Consider the following 17,757-nt stretch of genomic DNA (forward strand, 5'->3'; position numbering starts at 1 on the left):
GGTCACTGGCATCTAGCCTTGTTATTATTAAGGATGAAGGCAGGCAGACAGACTTGGGGGCAGGGCAGAGCACCCCAGTGTGAACACAGAAAGGGAAAATAGCAGCATGAGGTGACATTGACCTGAGCAGGTGGCAGAGGCCGGCTGACAGTCAGCTGTTCCCCATTGCCCATTGCTCAGCAGCCCAAGGCCTGAAGACCAAAGGCGGAGACAGCAGGCACGAGGCTGAGAGTCGCCTGCTGGAAAGCTGGCAGGGAGCAGGAGAGAAGGACGGCTGCTCTTTTTGGCCTCTGCTTTAGTAGAGTACAGGCACACTGCTGTGACAGGGGCAGCAGCAATAGCCACAGTAGCAGAGAGAAACTTCTCATTCCCAAATGACCAGGGCAGGTTTCATCACAGGAATAAAGACTGGATAAAAACAGGGCAGTGTTCACTAAATGTGACAGATGTGACTCTTTGTACAAACAGTCAGCACAATCACTGAGGGCTGATCTGAGGTGTAATGTGCATGATGTGCTGAACACCCGCTAGATTGTTCTATCATACTGGAGTTGAGAGACTGCCCTAGCTCTGCCCTGTGCTGGGTCAGCACCATGGACAGAGCAAAGGGGAGGCACTAGCTCCATAAGCTAGGGCAAGCACAAACTTCTGGAGGGCAAGGCTGGTTGTTAGGACCTTAGTGTATCCTTGATTTCTCCACAGTAACTCCCTCCACCTGCTACTGAGCCTGGTACTGATGATCCAGCTCTGTGGCAGAAATAGATGGAGTCCATTCATGTTTCTATGTTTCTATTGGGAATAGAGTACACAGAATTTTTTTTAAGTCCAAAAGCAATACCAAAAATGAAACTAGACAAATGAAGCAAAGTGGTGGTTTCATCTCCTTCCTGCCCCCTCTTCAGTGATCAGTAGACTATAAGAAACTGAAGTTTAATCAGGAAGCCTAATTGTGAGACTGTCCCTAGAGGGAAGTTTGCCTGTGGTTGGAAGGACCAGTAGGAGAAAAGGGGGTCAGGGAGCACAGAGGTGGCAAACCCAGCATGGCTTAACAATCCTGAAGAGTGGGGATTTCTGGTGGTAAAGAACATAAGAGATGGGTTCCCAGGTATGCCTCCACTTCCCTCCCTCTGTCAGGCCCAATGTGGACAGATCTTACAATCTAGGAGCCTGTGAGAGCAGTGAGCACAGACCAGAGCTGCTTTATTTTTCCACACAGGCCTTTAAAAGAGCTTGGATTTATTAGGCCTCTGAAGTGGCCCAGGCTAATGGCTCGGCATGGATAATGCCCTGGTTTAATTGGTTACTGTGCAAGCTGCTTGTTTCTACACTGGAATCCCCTGTTGCTGCCTTAGCTGCAGTCTTTCATTGGCTCCTGGAATCAATTCAGTCCTCATTCACATCTCTGCTGGCAGCAGATGCTGCACCAAGGAACTGCTCAGATCCCAGGGACAGTTCCTGGTCACAATACTCTAGGATTCATGTGTGTGTGTATAGACATATATGCTCTCATGGAGAGATGAGATAGGGATCTGCTGTCAATCACTCTTGAGTCACTCTTGAGATTCTTTTCAAAGTAACAGGCAGAGACAATTTATCAGGGTATCCAGGAAGTTCACCCAGGACCCTAACCTGCCATGGAAGTGAAAGTGGCCACTAATAGGAAAGATAACCTCAACAAAGAAAGGTGACCTTTATATTTCTAAGTACAAACAGCCTAGATGATCCTAATGTTTATTATGACATTTCTTTCCAAGGTCACGATATTTTGTTAAATCTTCCTAAATCTTTTGACCTTCAGTATATTTGGTTCTTATTCTCCATTAAGGTGTATGAAATAACCTAACCTTTGTGACTCAAAAAAAAAAAAAAGTCCATCAAGGCATTGTTTTTGAGTGGAACTCATTCAGCCTGGTTATATGTTCACATTGTCTCTAATACCATGCAGAACAGAAGCTGTGGGCCAAGCCGTGCCCTTCCTGACATAACTCACACATTTTGATGATGCTGAGTAACTGTTTCTAAGAAGTCCATGAGAGGAAAACATTTAGCTGTAAAGTCATGTTTCATTGAGGAGTGTGTCTGTTATTTTTATTTCATCCTCGTATCCATATCACATATATTAGGCAGGATGATTACATACAGAAAAAATCCAGAAAACCAAGCTTGTTAAGCAAAAGTCACAGTGTAATTTTAAGTGGAAATGGTGATCACATATCTCAGAGCACTGAACACTAACAATATGGAAACAAAGCCTGTTTAGAATGTCCTGTGGGTTGACCCCTTAAATCTTCTGATACAAAAACTTACAGGTGGCATCCACTGAGCATGGCTAGTCATTTTGCCTCACAGATGAATTTACATGATTTTTATTGTCAAGGAATTCTTTCACTTATTGATTGAAATATCTTTTATTTGTGCTTGAATATCTTTAGTGCTTTGGTCTCTCTCTCTCTCTCTCTCTCTCTCTCTCTCTCTCTCTCTCTCTCTCTCTCTCTCTCTCTCTCTCCCTCTCCCTCTCTCTCTTTTGGGTCTGACCATATAGTTCTATCTGTCTTGGAACTCACCAGGTAGTCCTTACTGGCTATGCTGGAACTCACTAGGTAGATCAGGCTGGCCTTGAATTCACAGAGATCTGCCTGTTTCTGCCTCCCGAGAATACTGGGATTAAAGGTGTGTGCCACCATTCCCAGCCAGTGCTGTTGTTCTTGTATCTTGTATTTTATGTTTGTTTTTGAGTAGACTATCCTAACTATAATAACAGTAGTCCAATGGTTCTCAACCTTCCTCATGCAACCCTTTAATATAGTTCCCTCATGTTGTGGTAACCCCATCTACAAAATTATTTTCATTGCTACTTCATAACTGTAATTTTGCTACTGTTGTGAATTGTAATGTAAATATCTGTGTTTTCTGATGGTCTTAGGTGACCCCTGTGAAAGGGTTGTTTGACCCCCCCCAAGGGGTCATGACCCACAAGTGAGAACCACTAATCTAGTCACTGTTTTTTTGGGGAAATTGTGTTAAATTTGAGTAAAGATGTTTATTACTGAAATATTTACTCCTGAGCTAATTCCTCACCCAGATCTTGGTGTGAGGGCAGCTGCTCACACCAACTACCTCTAAGATAGAAATCAGGTTTGCATATCCCAGATCCATTGCCTCATTGTCCAACAAAAGACAATATTAGTACTTCTGTGTTTGTTAATCTCAGCTTGTAACTTTATTTTTTATAGCATATTGGTATAGCAATGTGCAAATATGGGTTTATATTTGTAAAGAAATTAATGCAACATGCACAGTTTTTGATTGGTAGATGATACACCTTATTGTTTTACTGATAGGAATATACAAGGAGTCATGTTCCAGCTCTGCACAGCAGCTTATTATGAGCCTCCTGGTTGATGGAGAGATGGAGAACAAAATAATATGCAGAGAGTATTCCTCTCGTTCCACTTCTACCAAGTGGTACTTTGTTTGTTTTTTTCTCTTTGAAAAGGTTTCCCCAAGCCACTACAGACCCACTCCTCACAAGGGAGAATGCCCTAGCATGACTTCTGAAAAACAAAATACTGAGCCTTGTTCTTGGACTGACTCCAACGCAGACTTTGCATTCAAAGTGTAGCATTAGATTTCTTGACTTCAAGGTCATGTCCAACAGGCAGCTAAGATTTTGTTAGGTGGTCCATCCTGCCAAGAAAACTGATAATGATAAGGTACTGTCTTCTGGCATTCTATGTTGATTGTAGGGATGGGGCGTATATTCTACATTGTTGGGTACAATTACCTCCCAGAATACAATGCATCTTCTTTCAGACATCCCAGGGAGATAATTTGGATGTAATGAAGATCTATAGTAATCAGATAATTACTATCGATTGCTCTTTAGATGTCTTGATGAGGTAATTAGGGCATACTGGAAAGAAGCTAGAACTGATTGATTGGCATGACTGTAATCTCAAAGATTTCTAATTATGTTTCTTTTCTTCTAATGGCTTATAAACAAACATCATTTTAGCTTTAGAATTTGTCAGGTGCCAGGTTCACTGGGAACATCAGCTTTCTCTATTATGCTAACTAGACACTGAACATGATCAACATAAGCTCATTATGTGTTCCTGTTGAAGCAGAAGCAACTGCAATTAACCCTCACTTCTCTTCCCCATTCCATAGACTGCCAAAGGATTCTTGTCAGAGAATGGGGTGTGCAGTGTCAGGGAAGGTATGCTGGGAGGGCGGCTATGTGTGATTGTGAGCTGGCCAGGTCTATAGGTCCTACAGGGGATTCTGGGGGTCTGCTGAGGCAATCACAACGGACTCGAGGCACAGTAACACAACATCTGTGTCAGGGTGGCTAGCTGACTGCTCAGCTCCTGTCAAAAGTAATAGCTACTCATCTCCAGCCATGGAAGAGAGCAGGTCAATACTGTTAGACAGCTGGACCACACACTTCTCTGTGCCAGAGGGGTCTTGCCTCATGGCTTCCATTAGACACTAATTAGAGGACTCCCTGTCTGAGACCACGTTCCCCATTGTCCTAGTGTTTCCTGTGTCCCAACGGACCTTTCAGGAATTGGTGATGCAAGCTATGAGCTCAGGAAGTCGCAGTTTCGTGGAGCTGTTTGCATCTTATCCATGATGTTGGTGAGCTCAGTAGTGAATAGATGGTCAGAGTGTGGTTCAGCATTCATTCAACAAATGCAAAGCATATGCATCTCCGAGTATCTAGCAACATGGATCCAGCTTGTCCACCATGATCACTCTGTATTTCACACCTCTGTTGGTCCCCAGTGCATGCAGATGACATTCCGAATGCCTGTATTGTTGAAATCCATCTTATTTACTGAAATATAACCACAGAAAACAACCATATTTTGCTTTCGTTGCTTACGAATATTATTTTCCGGGATCCCCACTTTTAAAAGGTCATAATTCCACCATTTTTTAATCATCGAAACTTTGGTAGCATAATAGGAGTAAAGTTCAAGGGTGATTTGTTTTGTGCATTGATATTGATAACTTATAGTGTGCTGCTGTTTGGATAATTTCAGCTGTAGTTGAAAACGCTTCATTAAGTCCCATTAAGTAGCTTGAGGAATGAAAGTGGATATAGATTGTGTCTTCCTGTTACAACTTTATATTGTAGGATAGGGTGGGTTTTTTCACCAAGAATTTTTGAGAGATGATGTATTCTTTTTTTAAGCCTTAATCTGGGTAACTATTTAGTTCAGAATCTGTTATTTAAATTCTTCACTATCCGAGTCCAAAAGTTTTTCTCTAAACTTCTCATAAACATATATATATATATATATATATATATATATATATATATATATATATATATATATATATATATATATATATATATATATACTCTTTTAGGCTCAGTTGGTAAAGTTCTGGCCATGAAATCCAAGAACCTATGTGACAAAACATGTTGGGTGTGATGGCACATGTTTGTAATCCCAATACTAGGGAGAAACAAAGGCTAACATTCGAGGTTCCCTGGCCAAGCCAGCCTAACTTGAAGAGGTTCAGGCCAGTGAGAGACTCTGTCTCTGAACAATGGTGGATATCAAATGAATGCCACCCAAGGTTTTCCTTTAGTCTACACACACATGCACCTACACACACACACACACACACACACACACACACACACACACACACACACACAAATGTTTTGGCAACTGTGACTTAAGGACCTCAAAATTTTTATCAGTTCATTTCAGGACATAATTAACCATAAGAGATTGGACTAAGTATCTAAAACATTTAACACTTTTGTTGGTGGTGGTTGGCTTTATCAAATATAACATAGGAAGTTGCCTTTTAATTATCAGCCCCTTTTTCTCAAATTTCAGTGAAACCCTTTATTGTCTGTTTACCTATATTTCTATCATTTTTTCTTGTATTAGTATGCCTTCCCATTTTCAATATCAGTTTCCTGTCCTTGCCTGTAACTTAAAGTTTTCCTCCAGTCCTGCCCAGCCCTGCCATCTGCAGCTGCTTATGAAATAATCACTCAGAAGCTAAAATTAATTAAAACTGCTTGGCCATTAGCTCAGGCTTACTACTGACTAGCTCTTACACTTAAATTCGCCCATTTCTGTTAATCTATATGTTTCCACGTGTTCCATGGCTTTACCTGTGTGCCATTACATGCTGCTCCCTGGACGGCAGGCTTACATCTCCTCACTCAGCCTTTCTCTTCCCAGAATTCTCATCTGCTTATGCTGCCTATACTTCCTGCCTGGCTACAGGCCAATCAGCATTTCATTAAACCAGTGTATAAAAGCATTATCCCACAGCGTTTCCCCTTTTCTGTTTAATTAAAAAGGAAGTTTTTAACTTTAGCATAGTAAAATCACATATAACAAAACAGTTATCAAGCAAGAATTATAGTTATAATATTTAGTCTATTTGTATTTGGCAAAAATCAAAGAAGATATCCTATCTATCCTATATTTGTGTTTCCAAGGTTTCATATCTACCTTATCTCCTATCAAAACCAATGAAAACCATAATTATAACTATCTAGCCTTCAACTACATCAAAGACCTCAGAAGGATATAATATTTCCTAAGTAAACAGGAAGTACATTGTAAGTACCTTCCAAAAATCTAGACTGACAGAGACAGCTGGCTACCTGGACAGTTACCCAAAGTTCTTTGGCAATGTTGGAGCATCCATTTCAGCCCATAGGCCTCCTCTCTCGATCACTTTTATGTGTCCTGTAGGATGTATGGCAGTTTCTTTTGCAAAGCAGGAACCTGAAGGACCATTTTGCCTTGCAAAGTTCAGTGATCACCTTCCCATGGGTCCTGCATGTCCAGTTGACACAACATTTTTTCAAGCAGTCCATGAAAGAACAGTTTCTTGCTCAAATGGCTATTTTTGCCAAGAAGAAGATAAACTCCATATAGAGTGTCTTCGATGCCCATCTTTCTCTTTGAAGTAAATCAATGCTGCCAAGAGCAGACATGTCTCACTATCCAGAAAGTCTAAGTTTTTAAAACATTTCAAATAACATATTCTGTAGGTCTTTGAACTATTTAAAGATTACCTACCTAATTGAAATATATCTATGTATATCTAGACAACTTAACTAACATGACTACAGGTTTGATTCTCATAGATGACTAATTATTAATCTGTATTTCTTAATTATGCATTAAAATTTTAAATGAGTTGCACAAACACAATGCCTTAAACAAGAGTAGAAATATATATAGTATAACTTTATTAAAATTAACTTTAAGTTTGTAATGAACTAAAATCTATAGCAATTTAAAACATTTTATACAAGTTATTGCTCTTTAAAAGTAGATTCCTTAATCTACCCTTTCATCCTATCTATACTATCCCCTTTTCTTCTTTAGAAAGAGATTGCATTTATAATCAATCTGCTTTGAATAAAAATAAACATTTATAAACAATATTTTGGAAATTTGGGCATAGCTTCTCATACTACTTCCTGCTGGATGAGGACATTGGCAATCTAATGGGGGATCCTGAGAAAATTAAGAATTATGGTCAAGTTCTGACTGGAGTAGTCTGTGATGCTGTATTCTCTGAGCCAGTTGCCTTGAAGTTGATTTTTGGATGCTGGATGATCTGGAGACCTCTCAGGGAGTCTTCCTTGATCAAGCCATATGAGACTGGAAGCAATCCACAGGTTCTCATCTTCTGTGGAAACAAAAGCAGAACCTCTTTTCCAAAGCAACATATCCTTAGACATAGATTTTGAAATTAAGATATCTTTAAAATATACATATTGATTTAACTCAGTAGCTTTTACAATCAAATGTCTCTCTGCAGTTAAAAATCCCAAGGACAGTATAATCCAGACTCTTTGTGTGATTTCCATCTTTATGTGGCTTATTTTTTATAGTACTTTTATTTTTTCTTTAAAGAGTTTATTTTTTAAAACTTTCTATTTCTTTATATAACTGTCTATATCCCTTTTCCTCTCTCTTCCAAGCCTATGCTTATTTTTATACACACTGTAAACCATTTAACAACTTATTCCATCTGAATCTGCCTTACTGTGAATCTATTGCTTTAAACTGCAGTGGTCAGTACTGAAGCAGCAGCCTTGGCTGCTGACTCTGCCCAACTCAGCTTTTCAACATGGTGGAGATGATTCACCACCATCTCTGGGAGCCATGCTGTCTGCTGACTCTGGAAGGTAGTGGGTCTATACTTCTATCCAAGCAGCATGTAGCCCAGAAACCTCTTTTTTTTCCCCTGTAATCGCAAAGGCTAAATCCACCATGCAGCATAATGTGAGGCTTGGAGATGCCTCATTCTCTCCATGCTGCAGGTCAAGCCCTCATGCCACGAACCCACCATAGAGTAGCTCAAGCCTGCAGACTGCGGCTGGCCTGAGAGACACAACTAGGCAGCTGTTTTTAGCTCCGTTTTAGAATGGTTTTGTTGTTGTTGTTGTTGTTTGTTTGTTTGTTTTGTTTTGTTTTGTTAAGCTTTCTCAGGTTTTAGGTGGAAACTCTTGACCCATGTTTTAGTGCCACTTGCCGGCTACAAACGAACAAACAAATAAAACCCTGCTTAGTTTTCTCCCAGACAGTGTGATACAGATTCCACAGGCTACTGGTCAATGGGGCCTGTTCCTATGCAAGATGGTCATGGCATCATGGTAAGGGTCTCAAATCCACAGGAGTTGTATTCACAGCATTGCTTAAGCACAGTACTCTATCCAACAAATATAGTGAAGAAACGTATTTACTTGATGAGAGGACTGATGGCAATTGGGCAGGTCCATCAATAATGTGCCTTGAAGCCGGGCGGTGGTGGCGCACGCCTTTAATCCCAGCACTCGGGAGGCAGAGCCAGGCGGATCTCTGTGAGTTCGAGGCCAGCCTGGGCTACCAAGTGAGTCCCAGGAAAGGCGCAAAGCTACACAGAGAAACCCTGTCTCGAAAAACCAAAAAAAAAAAAAAACAAAACAAAAAAAAAAATAATGTGCCTTGGTTTGGAATGTGTTTTAGGAAGTTCTACAGCTGGAGAGACAGATGGGAGGACAACTCCTGGAAGAACCGAAGGCTCTTCATTTTAAAGGCAGCATCCACAACCTGCGCCTGTCGATTCATGACATTGCCCATTCCCTCTGGAAGAGCAAATTGCTGGCAAAGTATCAAGTGAGTCTACCAAGAGACACCAACTGCGTGGATACAGATTCAAGACAAATTATTGAGATTTTATAGTCATAAGATATTTCTTGGAATTACTTCCATACCAACGCTTATTTTTCCAAAACAATATAGGGCCAGCATTCTTGAAAAATGCCCAATAAGCACATTTAAAGGAACGGTTTTCAAAGTATTCTTTTTAAAGTAAGTGAACTGTTATTTTAGTTTTTAGTAAGTTTGTTTTCAATGTACACATTCACTGCATTAATAGGAACATCCTCAAATTCATCCATAGGAGGAAACGGGACACTGTTACCCTATCTGACATGTATTAGGCTTCCTTCCATATTGCTAGCTAGCGCATCACCAGAACATTGAAGGAGCCAGAGTTTGGAGAGTGACAGTATGTCAGTGAAATGGCATGTTGTCACTCATTGGTTCTGGATTTACACCAGAACCTCAGCCTACACTGTGTTCTTTAATGAATCCTTTCCTTGGCTTAATTGCGACGAGTATAGGATTTGCTCTGTACAGTAGTTTAGATGGTTACAGATGAGTATCTGGTATCGGCTTGGTGTTTTTTAGGCCAAGGACTTTTTTGTGGTGACTGACTTCCAACTGGAGCAAGCTTTAGCTGCCCCTGCCCTGGGCAAAGGGAGGCTAGAGGCATGAAAAGATGTGGAATCAGCACTGCATCCTGTGGCTAGCTTTGCTATTCTCCAACATGTCACACCAGGGATTCCTTTTAATGAGAAATGGAGTTTGAAGCATTTATTTTAGGAACTTTCTAAGCTTTTTAAAAATTTAGGAACTTTCTAGGCTTTTTAAAAAATCTTATCTACAATGACTGTTTTTCTAAATGAGAGGCAGGTAGCCTGGTTTGTTATTGATTCTAGAGCTTGACTCCATGGGTTCCAGGCTCAACACACACACACTTCCTCACTGTTCAACACTGGCTGTTGTTTAGCCTCTCTGCACCTCTGCTTTCCTGTGTGAAGAGAGGTGAGGCCATGTTTGCATGTAGGGCAATCATGAGCCTGGAAGAGGTGAATCCTGAGAAGAGGCAGCGTTTGATGGGTACTTCCAGCATTTGCTTGTGGTCACCCCCCCCCCGTATCTTCCAGGAAATTCCATTTTACCATATCTGGAGTGGCTCTCAGAGAAACCTCCACTGCACCTTCACCCTGGAAAGACTCAGCCTAAACACTGTGGAACTGGTTTGCAAGCTCTGTGTGCGACAAGTAGAAGGAGAAGGCCAGATCTTCCAGCTCAACTGCACTGTGTCAGAGGTAAGACATGCTAAGGATCTTGGAGAGGGTTTCAGGGAAAAGAATGGCTAGGGACAGGCAAAAGCTTTCCCTGTGGAGGTGACATGGAGGACTTCCCAAGCTGGTTCCTATGTGTTCAATGCAACTGGAAGAGGAATCATTTTCCAAAACACTGTTTTCCTACACCACCCTTTTAAGATTCATAGCGTAACTTACAAAAAGAGGTCTGAGAACAAGACATGACAGTAAATTCCTATAATCCCCAACACTCCTGAGATTTACTGCAAACCAGCTTGGCCTAAATCGTGAGCTGCAGGCCAGCCATGGCCACTAGTAAGACCAACTTTTAAAACACTAAGAGATAAACACAATGAGATCTGGACTTCAAATGCAGATTTTAGTGGCGTGCACATGACACTTTCCACCAGCATCTTTCAACTGCTCTCTCTGCCTTTCTCTCAAAGGGACTTCTGTCATTTTGTCATAGCCGTGTGCTACTGAGTGGTATGAAGGAAAGGGGTGCCTGCTGCTCCAATTTTCTCCACATTGAAAGGAGAAAGCTTCTGGTCTCCTCCTTTCTTTCTCTCCCCTCCATCTCCAAATATCAGAGGCTATGTCCTTTCTCAGGGTGGAGGAGATACTCCAGGAATAGATGAAAATCCACACCCTTCATAGCTGTCACTTTTGCCTTTCTCTGCTATGATTTTCACACACTCAGCTGGGCATTTTTATACATTCATATTCCAGCAGTAACAATAGTTGCTGTTATTTCAAACCTCTCTGTAAGGAAAGAGGAGGTACCCATGACCTTATCTGTCCCCTTGGATGCAAAGACTATGGTTTGAAAAGCGGTAAGCCTTCATATTGGAGGAACAAAGGACGAAGAATAAGCCAAATGGTCAGAAAGCTGCCCCTCGTGGCCCCTTGGAGCTCAGCTCCATGCTGCTGCCTGAGCCACAAAGCCCAGGAAAACTACAGCCGGCAGTGTATGATTTAAAATACTTTTTTGTCTTGTGCATAGTGATGACTGCAATGTCAGTCTGTTCAGTCTGTCTTGCGCCACATGTCCTATTTAAAGATGATCTTCCTTAGCAAACGAGACGGGGGTGGGGGGGAAAGCATGTGAGCTCATTGAAGCTCCAATCTTCTTTCCCACAGCCTGTGAGGTGCAGTCATCCTCTCCTCCTGTAGTTTCATGAGACTTTTGACTCATAAACAACTTTAGTCACAGACCTCAGTGACATTCATAAGGAATGATCTCTGTGTCAGGGTGCCATGGCAACCGCCGGGCCTTTGGATGCACAGCCCTATCTCCCAGGCACACAGCACCACCCCTGCTGGCTTCGGAGGGTGTTTTCACTTTCCTGGCCCAGCAGGTCTGCAAAGTTCAATAACCACCCAGCTCAAGTGACAACAAAGGCTTCGGAATTTTGGAGGGGGGTGAGGAGTCTGGCCCTTTGATGCATGCTTTCTGTTCAGCATGAACATTTGCTGTGCACTGAAAAGGTGGATCAGATGCAGCCACAAAGAAATGAGAGCTGCTCTGAGTTCTCCCCCACCAAGCCTGCTAGCTCCTCACACAGAAAGGGCAGTTTTGCAAAGTGTGATCACAACTTAAGGACTTCTTTCTGGTGCCAACACAGAAAAGATTATTGCTTTTGCAACTTGGCAGACAGCTCAGAGGCCAGCCCTGTAGTCACGCGCCAGGCATTTGCCCGTGCGTGACAGACAAGCAAAGGTACTGAGGATATGGAAGAAGTGACCAGACATCTGGAGTTTGGGGATTAAGGGCACTCTACTGCTTGTACTTCCAGGTCACTGAGTTCCACCACTGTGGTTTGCATTTGAATGCAGTTTGGGTTTTGGAGGAGGGAGTAGGGATCTGGTACTGATGCTGGAGCAATGAGAGGCTCTATATGGATGAATAATGGGCTCTGCGGAGTCCAGTGATCCAAGTCCTCATCAGAAACTGAGAAGTGGTCCAGTATGATTCACAAGTGTAAAAAATAGAGAAAAGGCTTCATTTACGGCTACTTTCTTCTGAGCCTTGCTCCTTCCATCACAAGGCAAGTTAACAGGTTTGAAGGGGTTCTATTTCCAGTATCATATCCCCCTAGAGTGATCTGTCCTCTTAAGAATATACTGCCTTTTCCCACTAGCCATCGACTAATGAAGGTTATTTACCAGCAATCATTTATAAAATCATGCAACTCTGGGCCTCTTGAACCTGGAATAGAACCTTTTGCCCACCACAGAGACCAGGCTGTACAGGGCACGCACCATGGTTTACTCAGGAATCACCACCTGTTCTTCTATGTTTCCTTTACCAGATGGTCCTCAAAAGCTTCTAACTGTAGAGAGGAAGTTTAAGAAGGAAAATGCCTAGAAGCCTAAAATATTGGTGTGAATGAATGTCAAGATGAAAATAATGATGAAAGACACTTCACTTTTTCTTTCTTTAGATAGGGATGGGGTGACAATGTTGTCCAAAGTGAAAATATGCTACAAAGAAGGAAGAAACACTTGGATTTTGTTTTAGACTTTGATGTCGTTTTAGTTTTACACCAAGGCCTATCACAATGAATTCCCAAGTGGACAGTTCAGTAGGAATGTACCCAATTATCTTCCCCTTTATCATTTCCTTATGCTTAACCTGGCATACCATTATTTGTTTGTGCTGTTGAGAAAATTCAATATATGAATTTAAGAAGTGTCATAAACAGAACTTGCTCCATGACACATAATCACATCCACCATTCTTATTAATGGAATAACTGGCTTTAGTAAGCATTGCCTCCCCAATCTGTGGGATACCTAAGCATTAGATGCCCCTTTCTCAAAATACACGATACACCTCAGATTGCAGAGATGGTTCACTGGTTAAGCTGCTCTTACAGAACTCCTGCATGTAATTCCAGTACCCACACTGCAGTTCACAACCTCTGTAACTCCAACTCCAGGAAATCTAATGTTCTTTTCTATACTCCGGGGCACCATGTACAAAATGGTACACATACACACATGCAGGCAAAACATCATATGCATTAAATAGAAATAAATAATAAATCTTAAGATGTAAAGGGGTTTTGTGGTTACCATGGTCTATATGAAGAAAAGTATCATCCACCTAAAGGTGTGGCTGGAGATGTACTCCAGTAGTAGAGCACATGTGTGGTGCATGGAATGTGTGTGATCACCCAGAACAGATGTTTGGGTAATGCTGAAAAATCATATGTTTAACTAAGAGAATTATAACATCAAAAGCAGATGGTACCAATATCATAAAAGATTATTGTAATAAACGTTCTGTGAGAGTAATCTCTACTTTTACCTGGAAGTAAAGGAAAAGTTAACGGCAGCTGAAATTACTGCATGAAATTTAAACATAAATGCATACATATATTTTTCTGATTCCCTTAAAGGTATTATAAAAGTATACTGTCAGTATAAGAGTATTACAGAGCTTGTTTCATAGACACAGAAAGACACAGGCAGAGTAGACAGATTAGGACTTAGGACAATGTCCATATAAAATAGTGCTGACTCCTTACTCAACAAAATAAGCTGAGTGTGTGAGATCTTCCTGAGATCCATGCCTACTTTAAGCTGGCCTTTCTTTACCTTCAAGGTTTACCCATGAGGAGAATCAAGCCTTCACTCATATTTAGGTGGAAGGAAGCACAACACACTAATCTGCAGGTGGAGCTCAGGAATAGGCTTCGTTGTCCCCCTACCCTAGCAAAAAGTACCTCCTCCCACTTCAGCAAACAGTAATTGAGTGTGAGGTGAGTACCATAGGGGAACCTGTTAATAAACAACAAATAACATACTCTGCCTGCCAAGAAGTTTAACTGACTGAAGGAAGTTGCCGTCTATCCAGTTTGCATAAGGCTGAACCTGAAGAACACTGAAGGCCTCCAGGTAGGGAGCCTTCGGTACACATGAGAAGGAGTGTTGCAGCACAGGCCCTTTAGGCCAGATTCTGAGACATTTCCCTAAGGGATTAAAGGAAAGCACACGTGATCTGTCAAAGGGCTGCTCCTAGAAGTGGCAGTAGGTACAGGAAGCAGGACAGTCTGCAGCCACTGAATCCCATCAAGTATCACCAAGATGGCACCCTGAAAAGGTAGGGGTCAGATTGTGAAGTGAGGAAAGCAGAATTGTAGGGGGTCCCCTGCTCCAAGAAAAATTAGAGCTCAGTTTCTACCTTCACCTCTAGGGCTCCATGCTACTCTAGGCAGAGGGTGTACATATCCTTCACTGTTTAATCAAAATTAGTGAGTAAACTTTTAAAGAAAAACTAACACCAATTCTTCTCAAACTATTCCACAGTTTTCAGTAAAAGGCAGTTTTCTAAGCTGATTCTATGACACCAGCATTGCCATTTAAGGCAATCAGACATACACATAGCTATGGACCAATACCTAGGACAAAGATGACACAAAAATTGTCAACAAAATTCTGATCAAGAGGATTTATCTCAAAAACTAAAGGATGGCTTAATACTTGCAAACTACATACCATGTATCATACAGATAGAATGAAGGATATAAATTATATAAACATCTCAGATATAGGAAGGCATAACACAATTCAACAACTCTACATGTTAAAAAACCCTTGAACAGATTATATATATAGAAGGAGCATACTTGAGCACAAAAGAATATATCGTAAACCCAGAACTGTATCATACTGAGTAGGGAAAAACTGAAGGCATCTGCTTCCTTACATTTCTGACCTAGCATAATTCAAGAAGTTTTATCCAGAGCAATTCGGCAAGAGAAAAAAAGGAAAAGGCAAACAAATAGGAAAGGAAATTTTAATGTCTCCCTTATGTTCATGGTATGATTTTATCCACAGAAAAACAGACTCCAGAGAGTATTATAATTGATAATTTCAGTAGTCAGATACAGAACTTACAAAAATCAATAGCTTATCTATACATTAATGAAGAATTGCAGAGAGAAATCATGACTACAATCTGGTTTATAGTCACCACAGAAGGAAAAAAATACCTTGGAATAAACTTAATGGAGGCAGTAATACCCTCTACATTGAAAAGTACAAAGTCCTCATGAAAGATACTGAATAACACATATATAAGACAGACAAAACTCTCATGTCCATGGATTAGAAAAAAATAATGTTCTTAAAATGGCTATGCTACCCAAAGTAGCCTTCAGGTCCAACACAACCCTGAAATTCATAAGGATTAAAAATAAATAAATTTTTAGAGTACCTAAAGCAGTCCTGAGTGAAAATAGAAAATCTGGGGGCATCACAATACCTGATTTATGTCATAGAAGTCATAGAAGCCCAAACAATACAATATCAGCATACAAACAGACACATAAACCAATCAAACATATTGCATCCTAGAAACAAATCCATGCATTTACACCCAGATACTTCTTAACAGAGGCACCAAAGATGCACATTGGAATGATAACAGCCTCTCAATAAATGATGTTGGGTAAACTCAACACGTGAAGAAGACTGAGACATAATCCTCCTCATCCTATACAAAAAACAAAACAAACTGGATCAAAACCTAAGCATTTAAACCTGAAACCTTGAAACTACTGGAAGAAAACACAGTGAAAACATGTCAAAACCTTGGTAAAGGTGATGATTTTCTGGGTAGAAGGCCAAAAGCACAGGAAATAGAGCAAAAATGGACAGCCAGGATCACCTCCAATTACAAAGCTTTTGCACAGCAAAGGAAATATTCCACAGATGAAGGGTTGGCTACAGAATGGGAGAAAACACATGCTAGCTTTAAACCTGACAGGTTCTTGTCTGGAAAATATCAGGAACTAAAGAAATTATTCTAAGTTTTAAAATGAGAAAATTCTGACAAAGACACTTCTCAGAAGAATACGAACAGCCAACAAACAAGCCAAAAAAGTGCTAAGTTGGCCACCAAGGAATACAAATCAAGACCACTGTGTGATGTCACTCACCCCAGTTAGGAGGGCTATGATCAAAGTGACAAACAGTAAATGCTAATGAGCATGTGGTGAAAAGGGACTCTCACGCTGTTGATGGGAATGTAAATTAGTGCAGTCATTATAAAGGTGCCTGAAAATAGTAAAAAAAAACGGTCCACTGTACGATCCAGCTGTACTGCTTCTAAGTATACAACCAGAGGAAATTAAACCAGTATGCCCAATCAAACATGGCTATATACCTTTGTGTATGCAGCACAATTCATAATAGTTAAGTCACAGATTCAGCCCAAGCAAACCCTCAACAAAATAAATATCTTATGTATAACAATGGAGTATTACTCAGTCATAAAGAATAATGGGATCCTGTAATTTGCTGTGAAATGGCTAGAACTGGATGGAGGTCATTAAGTAAAATGAGCCAAGCACAGAAGAGCAAATCTCCGTGTGTGTGTGTGTGTGTGTGTGTGTGTGTGTGTGTGTGTGTGTTCTACTTTCTCTCTCTCAAACAAAGAACAACAACAAAACACTGACCTGAAAGTGGAATAATGAGAACTGGAGATTGGAAAAAGTGGGGGTTAAAAAAGAGTGGTGAGATACGATCACTTCACCCTCTATGCTTGTATGAAGGGAGACCATTAGACATTGACAGTTAAACACGTGTTAAAATATTAGGATTGGGGAGATGGCTCAGTTGATGAAGTGCAAGGATCTGATTTTGATTGATAGAACTCATGTTAAAAAAAAAAATCCAGACGTGGTACACCATGCATCAATAATCCCAGCACTGCGGAGGGGAAGAGACAGAGAACCCTGGGCTCCCTATGCTCTGTAGACAGGCAGCCGAGCCTTGTTGAGGAGATCTGCACTAATGAGAAATCCTGTCTCAAAATCTAAAGACAGTACCCGAGGAATGACACCCACAGTTGTCCTCTGGCCTCTACATAAAGCCACACACATGCACGTACACCCATGAGTACACACACACACACACACACACACACACACACACACACACACACACACAGGTGCAATATTTGAAGGTTGGAACTTCATGTGAGAGGAAGGACATTAAACCCTTCCCTCAATGAAGGAATAGGAAGAGAGAGGGGCGGGGGAGAGTAGCACACATGAGTGAGCTCTGTAGGAGGACAGTCTGACAGGAGTGTGCAGTGGGAAACAGGCAAACAGTAGGAAGTTACTGTGGCCAATGATGATAAGGAGACTCTTTGGGGACAAGAGTCAGTGCTGCACAAGCCAATTCCTCCCTGTACAGACTTTAACCTCCCCTGCCATCTAAGGGCAATCAGGTGGGGATGTACTTGAGGAGTTGTAGGTTTCCCTTCCAGGCCTAAAGAGTAATCGTGACTGTAATTTTCCATAAGCGAG

The 17,757-nt window shown here is 41.2% G+C and overlaps 1 protein-coding gene across 3 annotated transcripts in view; it reads left to right on the forward strand.

Moving 5' to 3' along the window:
- The window catches only part of Unc5c (unc-5 netrin receptor C), a 357,131-nt gene that overhangs the window by 330,177 nt on the left and 9,197 nt on the right, over positions 1 to 17,757 (forward strand). For all 3 annotated transcript variants that reach the window (XM_052732282.1, XM_052732283.1, XM_052732284.1), the window contains 2 exons: positions 9,009 to 9,158; positions 10,274 to 10,438. In XM_052732282.1, coding sequence (XP_052588242.1) covers positions 9,009 to 9,158; positions 10,274 to 10,438 — 315 coding nt within the window. The remainder of the gene's footprint in view (positions 1 to 9,008; positions 9,159 to 10,273; positions 10,439 to 17,757) is intronic.

This window comes from Peromyscus californicus, unplaced genomic scaffold, assembly GCF_007827085.1.
Source record: "Peromyscus californicus insignis strain IS unplaced genomic scaffold, ASM782708v3 Scaffold_9__1_contigs__length_137607984, whole genome shotgun sequence".
Taxonomy (NCBI): domain Eukaryota; kingdom Metazoa; phylum Chordata; class Mammalia; order Rodentia; family Cricetidae; genus Peromyscus; species Peromyscus californicus.